Source organism: Garra rufa, chromosome 23 (assembly GCF_049309525.1).
Source record: "Garra rufa chromosome 23, GarRuf1.0, whole genome shotgun sequence".
Taxonomy (NCBI): Eukaryota; Metazoa; Chordata; class Actinopteri; order Cypriniformes; family Cyprinidae; genus Garra; species Garra rufa.
The window spans coordinates 11417117-11431574 of record NC_133383.1 but is presented as its reverse complement, the minus strand read 5'-3'; the positions used below and the strand labels follow the sequence as shown (position 1 = coordinate 11431574).

General features: G+C 34.3%; 2 protein-coding genes across 2 annotated transcripts in view; both read right to left on the bottom strand.

The window, feature by feature from the left end:
• Positions 1–987, bottom strand: part of alox5ap (arachidonate 5-lipoxygenase-activating protein) — a 4036-nt gene extending 3049 nt beyond the window's left edge. The window contains exons 1-2 of the mRNA XM_073829572.1: positions 887–987; positions 600–687 (exon numbers count right to left, since the gene is read on the bottom strand). Of these exons, the coding sequence (XP_073685673.1) occupies positions 600–687; positions 887–956 (158 nt within the window). The 5' untranslated portion in view covers positions 957–987. The remainder of the gene's footprint in view (positions 1–599; positions 688–886) is intronic.
• A 2215-nt stretch (positions 988–3202) lies between these two features.
• On the bottom strand, positions 3203–12636 carry uspl1 (ubiquitin specific peptidase like 1). Its single transcript, XM_073829570.1, has 9 exons — positions 12525–12636; positions 11772–11923; positions 11405–11527; positions 9423–10080; positions 8581–8691; positions 8360–8489; positions 8131–8256; positions 7851–8011; positions 3203–4809 (listed from the first exon to the last, which is right to left on the bottom strand). The coding sequence occupies exons 2-9, from the start codon at positions 11889–11891 to the stop codon at positions 3509–3511; spliced, it is 2730 nt and encodes a 909-aa protein (XP_073685671.1). The 5' UTR covers positions 11892–11923; positions 12525–12636; the 3' UTR covers positions 3203–3508.
• Positions 12637–14458: the final 1822 nt, after the last annotated feature.

Here is a 14458-nt window from a genome sequence, read left to right as displayed (position 1 = left end):
GGGAAATATTTGATGAAGTTTTGATAGTTACATGTTTTTTGGGGGGTATTATCTCATAAAATTGTCACTATCAAAACAGTCATGAGTGAAATATTTGATGAAGTTGTGGTAGTTACATGTTTGTTTTTTTGGGTGTTATCTCATAAAAAGGTCACTACCGAAACAGTCACGACTGAAACATTTTGTGAAGTTTCAACCAATTCTATTTTCTAATGGCCCATATAATCCACATTTACTTTAATGTACTGAAGATTTCAGAAACTTTAAGTAAGTGAAAAATTCAATATATATATATATATATATATATATATATATATATATATATATATATATATATATATATATATATATATATAGGCTTTCAGTTTACAGAGAGACCAGTGCAACCCTTTTGCAACATGATCATGTAAATAAAGCAGGAAGTTAGTTTCCAGAACAACAGGAAAATTTCGAGCTGTTATGCAAAAGAAGCTCCACCAACAGTTTCATAAACGCATTATTTATCTATATACATAAACTCTTTGGGCGCTTAAAAGCGTTTTTAATTTTTCAGTCAAATCCTAGAATGGAGTAACTTAATATTTATTAATGTTACTCACGTTGCACAAGACAAACGCTCAAAAACTGCAGAATGAGGTTTTGAATGTTGACCGGTGCACTCTTTCTCAACCTTCAAGGCGAAGAATACTAAAGGAGAAGTCAATATGTTACAAATTTGACATATTATGGTTAATTTAAATGCATTTGTATACATATTTAAGCTACGTTACGATCTAATTCCTGGCAGTTGTAGAAACACAAGATAATTTGCATAGATATTCTGCATAAACATCATTCATTTATACAAAATAATAATAATGATAAAAGTAAAATCTCAATGTCATACCATTCTGAACGACGCTGAGAAGCGTGACCAGCACAAGTAAGAAAATGTTGTCCATCACTGCTTCGAACATGTTGTCTGTCGTGAACTTCAGGTCTGTTTCAGACTGCTGGCTGATCATGTTTAGCATCACAGATAACATCACCACTAAACTGGTGCGTTTCCTGATGGGAGGGTCGCTAGAACATCACTTCTGCTTCAAGGTGAAGTGATGCATTTTGTACTTTTGGAAACTGGAAAACTTTCTGGTACAGCTGCGTTTTCAGTTTCACAGCTCGTCATATCAGTTATTTTATCAGGTATTTTAGGACAAAATGTTTAACTTAAAGTTTAACCATCTGCAGTCTCTGTTAGAGACCGCCCTCTGCTGGTCTTAGCTGGTTTTGCTGGTCTCAGCTGGTTTCAGCTCGTCTTTCGAAATCCTGGTTGTGGTTGTCACTAAACACTGCGTAGTTTTTGCGGTGTTTCTGTAATCTGACACACCTGAATCAACTCAACAGCTCATTAGCAGTCCCTCAGTCTGCTAAACTGATTGTCAAATAGTGGAAACTAAAATGTGATATTTTTAGGAGGCCTCGATATTCAGGACTGATGACATCTGCTCTAAGACAACAGACCAACTGGTATTGTCATTTTTATATTTAAACACTAAATATAAGGAGAACATTGGTGAATTAGGTTCTTGTATTAGTTGACATATCGGTGATGTGCTGTTTTGGTTTTGAAACTAAATGTTGGTCAAAATGATGGCGATAAAAACAGATAAGCTGACAAAGAAAGACTCTTCAAGGTTTTAATATATCGTATATATGACCCTGGCCTGGACAACAAAAATAGTCATAAGGGTAGTGTATACATGACTTGAAAGCCGAATAAATACGCTTAACATTTTTAAAATTTGGCCGAGATACATATGTAACTCTGAGGGTGCAAAAAAAAATTTAAAATATTGAGAAAATCGCCTTTAAAGTTGTCCAAACGAATACATATTATTAATCGAAAATTAAGTTTTAGGAAATTAACAAAATATCTCCATGGAACATGATCTTTACTTCATATGATTTTGGGCGTTAAAAAAAAAAAAAAGAGTTAAATTTCGACCCATACAATGTATTGTTGGCTATTGATACAAAAATACCCGCGCTTAGTGGTTTTGTGGTCCAGGGTTACAATATGTTAAAATAAATAAGCTGACTTGAATATAAATATACACACTAAATGCATTATGTAAAACAAATCGTTTATCTTTTATTTTGGATGCGATTAATCGCATATAATCAATCTGATAGCACTAAATATACTAATATACACTTTTATTTAAGGCTCAAACCGCTTGTTTTTACTCTAAAATGACTCTGACCTTTTTAAGTACACTAAAAAACAAAGTGAATCTCTTTGCATTTACATTTTCCATGCTCAGTTAAAAACTGATTATTTTGGTTTTTAATTTTAGTTGTAACATGTTCACTTGAATATTTTAAAATTGATTATAATGACTATTATCCACCCTCTTCTTCCTGTAAAAGTGGGCACAGCCATTTGTAAATTGAATGGGTCTGGCTTCCGGTCTCATCCGCATCCAGCTATTTTTAGCTGTACAAAGTGTTTTGCTGCTTGAAGCACAAGGGGTTCAAATGCTCACTGATGCTCCAGAAGGAAACACAATGCATTAAGAGCCAGGGAGTGTAAACTTTTGAACAGAATTAAGATGTGTAAATTTTTCGTATTTTGCCTAAATATGTCATATCGTATTTTTTCATTTAGTACATCCCTTCAGAAGCTACATGTTTCCCAGATAAGAAAATAAGTTTAATTTACCCTGATCTTCAAATTAAAAAAAAAAGTTTTCACCCCCCTTAATGCATTGTGTTTCCTTCTGAAGCATCAGTGAGCATTTGAACCTTCTGTAATGGTTGTATACGAGTCCCTCAGTTGTCCTCAGTGATAAAAGATGGATCTTAAAATACACAAAAATGCTAAAAAAAAATAATAATAATAATTTGAGAGACCTGAAATTTTCTAAACAAACAAGGGACTCATTAACAACTCTCACTTAAAAAACCAACAAACAGCTGTATTAAGAATCAAGTGTATGTAAACTTTTGAACTCAGTACACTTTTTGAATTCAACTATATGTAAACATCTTTTATGTGAAATCTTATTCAGGTCAGTAATAATAAAAGATAACACGCATTTTAGTAAAATAACTTAACATTTTTTGCAGATTCTGATCTTTTGACTTCAACTGTATAATCAGTTAGAAAGCAAGGCTTATTACTATTCACTCTGAGTCAAAAATAAAAGTTAACCACAATATATTCAATTGCTGGTACAATTTAATATGAACCGCTTTAAATACGGTGATAAACAGACAACAACAAAACTATTAAATCAACTGTACAATGCTGTACAAACTTTTACAAATGCATTGTGTATAATGTGATCTTCAAACATTGGGTACTCTGCACCACCTAATGTTCTTTATTCAAGTATATCAGACAAAATATGAAAATATGACTTAACTGATGATGCACCACAGGTTTTCCTAACAAAAGTCTTGCATTCTCAATATGAAACAACAAAGAAGAGTTGTTTTGACACCAGACCAAAGTCTAAAATCTTGATCAGAAAAATATATCTAAGCCATTAAAATCTGTGTTATCAATTGCTGTCTGGCCCATCCCTGATTGTATGTAATCCTCAAGATTCAATACAGAGTCATTAGTAGAGGACGGGAAGGTTAAGGTTGCTTCTGGAACCACAGTTGCCATAGAGGGATTTTGCTGTGCACTTCCAACCATCGTCTCCACATTCTGTCCATTGCTCAACATCTCAAGGAGCCCTGTGCTGTCAGGCGAGAGGTTACTGGCGGTTGTCGCAGGAGACAAAAGCTCAGCGAAGAACTGGTCGTATGCCGGGCTGTCGTACGCTGACGTACTAGAGGTGACTGAGTAAGGCGACGAGAGCGCCGTGCTGTCTGGTTTCGGTGCAGATTCTCCTGAACTTCCTAACAGCTGGTTTAGTTTGGCCAGTTTCTTCTTTTTGGCCTTGAGCTTTTTCAGTAGCTTCAGCCTGAGGGCTTCTGTAGTGCTAATGGGCTGCTGGTCTAGGCTTGGATTTTTCTTAACAGATGGACATATGCCACCAGGAAGGGTGACTGGTTTGTGTTGAGGCGCTACTGCAGGATTCATGCCACTTGGCAGTTTCTTGTTTATGAAGCCACCAAACATGTCAGCTGGCTTTGCTGGCAAAGCTTCGTTGTCACATTTCAGAATGGGTTTTGGTTTTGGAGCAGGAGGAAGAAGTCTTACTGGTGTTGACTGGAAAGAAGGATGGTGTTGAAGTAATGGGGATGCAAACGGTGCATGTCCATTTGTAGCCACTGGTGGTTTCACCACATCTGCATTGGAAACGAAAGAGCCTTCTTTCAAACCAGAGCTGCTTTGGGGTTTTGGAGGATTTGAAGGATGACAAACGGGCTTGGAGATATAAGATGAATTGGATGCTACAGGAAGAGCGGCTGGCGTGATGGCTTGGGTTTGGGGAATCTTAACCGCCTCAGTGGCTTTGCTCTCTTCAACCAGAGTGAGGGTTACAATGTCTGTATGTGACAGACCCTCAAAGGTGTCCAGTAATGTGGTGCTGCCGATAGATGCGTCTAGAGTGCCGACAGTGGTCATGTCTCCCACAGTAAGTGCGCTGAGGACACAAGTGTCATTGGCCACAGAGTCTGAGAGTTCGTGTGGAGGTTTAACATTGAGATTCGTGAGCGCCGAGGGAGCTGTCGGTGAGCAAACCTCTGAAGCTTCATCTTTAGTGGACTCTGCTTCCCAGAAAACAATGTGAATTTCATTGGAGGGAAATGTAAACCTCTTGTGGATGATGCTGTGAGGGTATTTCAAATCATCGAGCTCCAGCCATGATCCTTAAAGACAGAACACAAAGATGTAAACAAACCACTAAAAAAATTTCAACATCGGAACACAAATTAAGATATTTTTCATGAAATCTAAGTGCAACTTTATTCAACAATTTCTTTTCCAAGTCAGTCTCCAATGCGTTCACGAGTATCCCAACGCATTTTAACAATGTCCTTACTACCTTTCTGGGCTTTGAGTGTGTCTGTTGCATTGCTGTCTATGCAGGGTCAGAAAGCACTTGGATTTCATTAAAAATATCTTAATTTGTGTTTCGAAAATGAACAAAGGTCTTACGGGTTTGGAATGACTTGAGGGTGAGTAAGTAATTTATTTTTGGGTGAACTATCCCTTTAACATTTCATGTTTTACAGAGCAACTAATTGGAGATAACTTGTAAAATTAGCTGTAAATCTACAGTGAATAATTTTAGTATTCGCTTATTTTTATTTATTTATTTTTAACATGCAAGTAAAATGTGACTTGAGCTGAAAAAAATGTTTTTAGCAACATTAAATAAAATGAATCATTGACTAATGGGATTCAGAAAAACAATATATAGACTACCATTCAAAAGCTTGGGTTAAGAAAGATTTGTTTCCAAAAAAAAGTATCTTATGCTCACCAAGACTGCATTCATTTGATCAAAAATATTTTAAATATTTTAATAAATTTAAATTTGTTAAAAAAAGAATTTTTTTTTACTTTATTACATAAAGTTTACAAATAAATATATTTTAAAATTCTTTACTTCTTTCATGGCAAAGCTGAATTTTTAGCCATTACTCCAGTTTTTAGTATCACATGATCTTTCAGAAATCATTCTAATACGCTGATTTAGTGACGAAGAAACATTTCTTCTAATTAATATTGAGAACAGTTTATTCCTGCTTAATATTTTTGTGGAAACTGCAATAAGTGTTTTTGCAGAACAGCATTTAATTGAAATAGATTTTTTATTTTATAAATGTCTTCGTCACTTTTCAGCAATTTAATGTGTCCTTACTAGGGGTGTGTGAAAATGATATAATATATAATCATTTTTATAATATATAATTTTGTAGATAACAATGGTTAGATGATATTTTGCTGAGTCTGTTTTTGTGCTGGTATTTTGGCTGGTTAATGACTGCTGTGAACAGCTGACTATAATATTCTCTGTATTTTTTGCATTAGTTTGCACAAGTAACATTAATTTTCCAATAAGTTTAAATTCATTTTTACCTTTTATGGGCTTTTTTTTTTTTCCCTTTAAAATGTAACCTAATCTAACCTAGTTAAATATATTCATCATCTTTTGTGTCAAATTCTCAGATATTAAGTAAAGATCATATTCCATAAAGATATTTTGTAAAAACTGTAAATGTTTAATTTCTAATTAGTATTATGCATGGCTAAGAACTTCATTTAGACAACTTTAAAGGTGATTTTCTCAATCTTTTGAGATTTTTACACCCACAGATTCCAGTTTTTTTTTTTTTTTAATAGTTGCATCTCGGCTATCCTAACAAACCATACATCAATGAAAAGCTTATTTATTCAGCTTTCAGATGTTGTGCATTTATGACTTTCAATTAAAAAAAAGGACCCTTATGACTGGTTTTGTGGTCCATGGTCACAAATTAAAAAAAAAAATACTGATTTTGAGGGAAAAAAGAATGTATTAGTGAGTCATTCATTCTTCTGATTTGTTCAAAGGGCTGATTCATTTAGTAACTAAACACTGTCGCGATGTAAAACAGCTCTGCTGTGGCTTTGTTTGAAAAAAACTGTCGAAAATACAAAAACAAAACTGTTGTGTCAAATGTAAGTCACTTATTTTTTGAGCTGTACATCAAATTAATATCACATTTGCAATTGTGCTGATTTAGAGAAAAACAAACTACTCTGTGATTGAACTATAGCAGATGATATAAAAGACAAGCCACGGGGCATTTTGCCACCTTATCTTGTATTTTGGGGCATTTCTAAATCACGCAGTGAAAGCATGGACTCTTAATGTGCTCACACAGTATCGGGTACTACACATGCACTCTCTGGGTGTGTTTTTGTTTGGTTTTTGCGACATACTCTGTAATGACAATACGATATACAGTAGTCAACATCCTTCCAATAAAGTTGTGCTAAACTTTTTTTTTTTTAAATCCACATCAAATGGTGACTACTATATATATATATATATATATTAGGGGTGGGCATAGATACATTTTTTTAATCTAGATTAAATCTTGGAATCTAGATTAAAATGGCTAATTTGAATTCTGATGAAGGCATTCAGAATATGTGTGCTACCCAAATAATGACTAAAAGTAAGTCTTCGAGAACGGGCCAGGTGGCGCATTAGATCAGGCGCTCATCTCCTGTTTCCAAATGCATCACAAACTGCTTGACAATTGCATTTACAACATAATTACCTATACAAACTTGTGTAACCATGTACTTCTGCGCAAAAGGCTGCACGACGTGCGCGTTGCCGTTAAATACACAGACGCGCACGGGCATGGATTTCTGCGTGCATAGTCTTCCATTAAACTGCGTTGCTTTTAGAAGCGTCAATTCAGTTGTTGCATATAGTTTAATGTCTTTATTTCGGGATTATCAAAGTAAATTATAACTCACGTGCCCCAGTAAACAGGGTCTAGCAACGCACCTGCCCTGAAGCGGCTTCATAGCTGCATCCATGTTTGCACGTCTCATTTGATGGGGTAATTTCACAGAAGTTGAAGACTCGTTCTCGCCCCCTACAGTGCAATTCGACTAGGTATACGTCATCCGTGCTAAAATATCAAGGTGAAAGTCATCATATCTTGCGTAGTTTAGACCCAGCTCCCAACCCAACTTTGAGAATAGATTAACGGCGATATTTTTTTTTAATCGCCCGATAAGAGTCTCACGTTAACGCAGCACGTTAACGCCGATAACGGCCCACCACTAATATATATATATATTGCACACCCCTAGTATTTGCTGAATAAAAGTAAGCAAAAACACTTTTTCAAATGGTAGTGTAAATAGATCATCTAATGAACTTGCAGAATAAAAGACTTACCATTGCTCTGGCGGATCCAAGTGGCGAAGTGCTTTAGACGCTTATTGTACTGGATAACAGTGCTAACAGAGTAATGTGCGCCCTGGAACTCAAACGAGCATTTAGAGAGGTCTCTCCTAGGCAAGCCCTCCACAAAGTGCACCGCAAACACAGAGGAAAGCCTGCAAAAAATGAACAAAGACAATTATCAACCAACCGCAAAGATCAAAAGGATAAATTGTGATGAAACAAGGTGGAGTTTAAGGGGGGAAAAGCAAGTTCTAGTTATTCCAGCTCTTACTGTTCAAGCACCATTTTCCTCCTCTGGTTTTTACGGTTGCAGTTACTGCACTGAGTACGGTGGATGGCTTTTAGTGGATGCCAGTCATTTAGAATCTGAGTGAACGTTGTAAGAGTCTTCTCAACACTGAAAGACAAAAGGAGGGTTGTGTTACATATAATTATTTACTAAATCAAAAGTTTTATTACTAAATACAAATGATTTAAAATGACAAGTCTAAAACCTTTACCTGTCATTTACAGTATAGCTACAAGAAGTGCACTTAAATTCCCAACGGATGGTGTGCTGGAAGAGATCCTGAGCCCACTTGTCCGAGCGTAGAAGGAGAGGGAGAGCAAACACGGGTGTTTCCTGCTGACCTGTGTGACAGACAAGATTATCACTCAATGTAAATGACTAGCAACAGATTGATATCAAACGGCTTTATGATTAACTGTTGAACCATTTTACCAATTTCACACTTGAGTGTAGGCTGAAGGAGTTTGAAGAGTGACAGACGGAGAGCAGACAGCCGCCGCTCTGCCTCACACAGGACATCAGCAGGGACTTTGGTTACCTTATCTGTACAGAGAAAAACAGGTTAGCTTTCCAGCTTGAGAATGCAAACCACTTTAGAAAAGTGTATTTTGCATCATCAGTATAAACTGCATCAATTTACATTTATATTACAGTGTTTTAATATACAAACATGTGATTATTACTATTTTAAATAAACTATTAAATAAGTTTAACTTTTTACACTACATTATGAAGAACCAAGAAGCAAATGTAACAATATTTATTCTTTAATACATTATAAAAAAGTTAACATCAAATTATATGTATTCATATACAGTAACACTGTCTATAACTATTTATAGAATATAAATTGATAAAATATTTATTATTCTTTAACACATTATAATAATGTTAATTGTAAGTTATGTAAGATTAAATTGTATATGTATTCTCATATGTATATATTTTAACACCCTACAACTTTAGTTACATAAGTTGATAAAATACAACTATAAAGTTATAGGGTGTAAATATTTATGAACAAACAATTTAATGTTAAATAACTTAGTTAACTTTATAACATAGTAAAGAAAGATTTTATCAATTTGTTATACCTATGAATTTGTTCTGACACAGTTTAACACCTGAGTTCTTGTCATACTGTATTACCATTTTCTAGCTAATAAACTGTGATAATATGAGAAATGTTGAAGGTGTCTGAATAAATTTTAGTTTGACTGTATGTATATATACAAAAATGATTTTGAGCCCTGAAAGGGTTTGCTTTCTCTTACCTTCACTCTGTTGCTCCTTAGCTTTCAGATATGCACATGTCTTATCATATGTGGAGCAAAGGTCCCAGACAGCAGAGCTGCTGGAAGGCACTGATGTCAGCTTATCAATCAGCTTTACATCCTGACACGGAGTCTCTCTGATAGTCCTGCAGTTCACGAGCATCGCCAACAATGAATCCAACCAGCACAGGTTGTCCTCATTTTTCCAGAAGAGATGAGGTTGCAAGGGTACCAGCTCTGCTAATTCCACATCTACATCCATTCCAGAGATCTCCTCCACCTCATCTTGAGTACTAGATACACAATCATCCTTCTTGCCACACAAATCTAAATCCTCATTGATGGCAGGAGCAGAAGGTAGCTCTTCTGGATGTTCTTCCTCAGTGCCATTATTAGTGTCAGCCTTTCCAAGTATTGATTGTTCATCAGTAAACATTTGTGTTTCAACAGTGTCATCTAGAAAGGCGGCGTCATTGACGTCAGCGCCACATGGCTCAGGCGCAGCAGACAAAATGTCAAGTTTCTCCTCTCTCGATCGCTTTGAAGGGGAGGATGCATCATCCACATTAGACAGGGAAGAAATGTTCCTCTTGCATCCATCTTTAGACAAGCTAGCACGAACGTCTTCCAGAGATCTACTGACTAATGGGTAAAGGCACTGCAAAATGAAAGAAAAACACATCACAGATGTTAACAACCATCTCACTGGCCAATCAAGCTTTAAAAAAATTATTGAAAACAAAGACAAATATCATTTTACCGATAATAAAAGCTTAAACAATTGAGTGCATTACACAAAACATGCTCAGCTTGTATCTCACCATAAAATCAAAAGGACAAAGTATATTTTCCAATAAGAAAATAGTCTAATTTTAGGATGGATAATTTTTTTACAGACATTTGAAACTTTCTCCTATAAAGAGAATTAACAATTTTATTACAAATTAAACATTCCCTTTCATAATTCTCTCTAAAAAGCTAAGTTATTAATTTTTGTAATTTTTTATTAAAAAATACTTTTTACTGCAGTGTTCACAGGCTTTTCACTTTAGATTTTTATTTGTTTGATTTTCAATGGTGATTCTTACTGCACCTTAATCTTTCTAAACTAAAATCAGCATAAATAAATAGGGACAAAAAAACTACGGAGAAAGTATAAATTTACTTTATTGATTAAAAAAAAAATAAGCCTTATTTTTTTTTGTTTGTTTGTGTGTGTAATTCAAACAATCTACAATAGCAATTCTTATTAAATGTATTAATTTATTGCACTTCTTTACTTTTCAAATTAATATTAGCATAAATAAAAATGGGTACAAAAAACTAATAGCTAAAAAAAGGTTTTATTTACTTAACCAAAACCAAGTCTTAATAAATGTATCAATTTATTGCACCTCTTTTCTTTCTAAACTAATATCAGCATAAATAAAAATAGGCACACAAAAAATATTATTTGATTGTTTTTATTTTTTTTAACCAAAATTAAGCCTTATTTTCTTGTATTTCTTAACTAATATCCACATAAATATATTTTTTACTTTTATTCATTTACTTTTTTCTTCATAGAAAATGTTTTGTTTGTGTGTGTAATTCACACCATCTCTAATAAAAATTCTTATTAAATGTATCAACTTATTGCACCTCTTCTTTTTTAACTAATATAAGCATAAATAAAAAATAAGAAAACACACTACTTTTTTAAATAATGTTTAAATATTTGATTTAACCTTTTTTTACTTTAATTTATCAGCTTACCAAAACTAAGCTCATTTTGTTTACACAATAAAATGTTTTACATTTTTAAAATGTTTCACAATGCAACAATTATTCAGGCCATTATGCAATACAAATATTACCTTATCATTTTAGATTTACATTAAAATCCACCAGATATATTAGTGACTGGTTTTGATAGATCCATTCGACTATTCACTAAAGTGTCAGCATTTTCTGATAAACAAGCAAGATAAAAACATCCTCACCACTGGATTTGTACAAAGCAGAACAGTCTCTTCCAAGTTGACGGCATAAAAGCGGAGGGCATTTGTCTGCCCTTTTGCCAAACACCAAGGACAGTTCCCTGGTGAGGCATTTCTGTCTTCACACTGTAAACAAAAAACGATATATGAGAAATCACAATCAATGAACAACACAGAAAACACAAACAATTAATGTGCAGTACACAACTTCAGTGCTTTTATGAGTATTCTTTCGCCTTTTACAAACAGATTTCCGTGTTTTTCTCGTTTGAGATGGGGGGTCAATTCGATAGTTTTCCATACAAGACAGAACTAAATTTGAGCGGAGCTTTGCACGAGTGACAGAGGGAAAGAACTGAGCATAACTGACTTTTCCCAAATACCCCGCCACCGCTGGGGTCGGAGCCCCTATACCAGTGCCTTCGCCGTTCATTCTCATGCCACTGAGGTTTCCGTTCTTTGAGGAGTCCCGCTGCCATAAACTCGACATAACCGTGACACCTGGCTCACCGCCTGAACGCGCTGCAGTGAGAAAGAATAATTCATTTCTGAGACATCAGCTGACCCATTCAGGGCTAATACACATTAAGCAAACATCTTTAGATTCGCATTTCCTGAAGAAAATACTAGTGTTTGTACGTCAGTAAGACAACAGTTTAATTTAAGTAGGCAAATACACGTGAAGCAGCTGACCAATCAAATTTAGTATGCAAATACATTGCTTACGGTTAGGTTTTGAATGCTGAACGTCTCGTAAACCGAAGTGAACTTCACATTAATATTAAACATTGTCTAAAAATTCTTTAAAAAGTTAAATACACATATAAGATTGAAAATAAATGTGAATGGAGTATATCTGTTGTAGATCACTTTACTGTTTTCTTACAGACAACTGAGTTTTGTATAAACGCTAAATATTTAAGACGCTCTCAATAACTGCTTAAAGTGACCAGGTATGCAAATACATACAAAGCAGTCTTTAAATATTTAGATATTTCTTTGTTGAGCACTACCAGGCGCGAACAACCACAGCAACAGTGAGCGACCAACAGATCGTCCAAAAGCGTAAAGATTGCTTTCACAACCGATTTCCCGTGTGCACATCATGTGCACCAACACATACCTCGAAACCGGATCGAATATGCAGAAACTCCAGAGTGGATTTTATACAGGGATTCGGTAATTCCAGCACGCCGGTAGGAGACATTTCCATGTGCATGCTCTCAGTCGTACGCTTAACGTACTACTTCCGGTTTTTTTGAAACGAGTAATAAAGTTTTTACAAAGAATCATTTGCGGCACAAGAGCGCCATCATTCGGATTGTCTGCGTGTGTTGCTGTACATACTCTGAAATTAAATTAGGCCAGCAGCAGGGATTGAATCAACAACATCTAAACACTCTAGTCTAAACTATAATTACCAGACAGAAACACGTAAATAGACAGGCAGAAACGTGTTAAATGAGAAGGAAATGTTTTAGAATTCTAAAGAGTCTAAATAACGCGATTTAGATTTTAGAATTAATTTATTAATTTAATATATTGCTACTCACAGTCTCTCTCTAACCTTATTTGTATCTTTGTGCACACATATGTACAACTATGCAAACGCATGGCAAGGAGAAAGTAAATACATAATACAGTTGGCTAATATAGAAAATAGATAAGTAAACAGTAGACAGGAAAATATAAATGAATTTTAAAAAGCTTTAGCAGTTTAGTTTTCATATGTGAAATAAAATAGATGGACTTTCAAAACAAAGTAAGGTCATGCTATGTGATCAGATATCCATATGTTGTTTTGTTCAATTTAAAGTCAAAACGAGGCAGAATAAAGAAAAGTAAACGCTTTCTGTTCTAAACTGAGGTGTTACAGAATTTACATTTATCATAAATAGCATACACTCTTAAAAATAAACACTCTTTAAAAGGTTCTTCAAGCGATGCCATAGAATAACCAGTTTTGGTTCTACAAAGAACCATTCGGTCAAAGGTTCTTTAAAGAACCATTTCTTGCTTACCTTTTTATAATCTTAAGAACCTTATTTGCCACAAAGAACCTTTTGTGAAACAGAAAGGTTCTTCAGATGTTAAAGGTTCTTTATGGAACCATTTAGACAAAAAGGTTCTTCTATGGCATCGTGAAGCACCTTTATTTTTAAGAGTGTATATGTGTCTGTTAGTGCTTTAATTTCCTGGATAATACTAATGAAATCACATTTGATCTAAATAAAAGTTTTAATTTCTATAATTTCTTCCCCAACCCAAATAAGTAATTTTCCCCAAATAAATAGCAAATTATACTAACTCCAAGTTTTGAATGGTATAGAGTATAATGTTTTCTTTCAGAATCTTTTGTATCTTTTTATTTCAGATAAATGCTGATCTTTGGATCTTTATATTTATCAAAGAATCCTGAAAAAAGTACTTGACTGTTTTAAATATTGATGATGATAATAATAAATGTTTCTCAAATCAGCATATTAGAATGATTTCTGAAGGATCATGTGAAACTGAAGACTGGAGTAATGATGCTGAAAATCTAGCTTTGATCACAGGAATAAATTACATTTTAAAAATATATTCTTATTTTAAATAGTAAATATTTCACAATATTACTGTTTTTGCTGTATTTTGGATCAAGTAAATGCATGCTTAAAACATTACAAATCTTACTGTTCAAAAACTTTTAACTGGTAGTGTATATGACACAGTAGTTTTTATTCTCACGTCATATTAAATAAAACCGACCAGGAGTCATTAGATGTCAATGTACTGTAGTTTATCTGACCCTTTTTTTTTTTTTTTCCTGATCAAAGTTAACAATACTTTTTTTCTCTTTTACACTTGTTTTATTCCTTTTTGAAATCGTGATATTAGAACAAATATACCACACAAATACCCAAATGAAAATAAAAAAGTAAATATGTTAGATCAACATGGATCAAAAATATACATGTCCGTATAAAGCATATCTAATCGATAATACCTTTTCAAGGACCCTATTGCAAGTGTCAGTAAGAGCGCCTGTGTGCTCAGTGCAGCATATGCCAGTGC

Coding starts and splice junctions, on each gene's coding strand:
- uspl1 (XM_073829570.1), bottom strand. CDS start 11,891: ATGTCGAGTTTATGGCAGCGGGACTCCTCAAAGAACGGAAACCTCAGT. Junction 11,528..11,771: donor TGGCGGGGTATTTGGGAAAA/GTCAGTTATGCT, acceptor TTTTGTTTACAG/TGTGAAGACAGAAATGCCTC. Junction 8,490..8,580: donor TACACTCAAGTGTGAAATTG/GTAAAATGGTTC, acceptor TCTGTCACACAG/GTCAGCAGGAAACACCCGTG.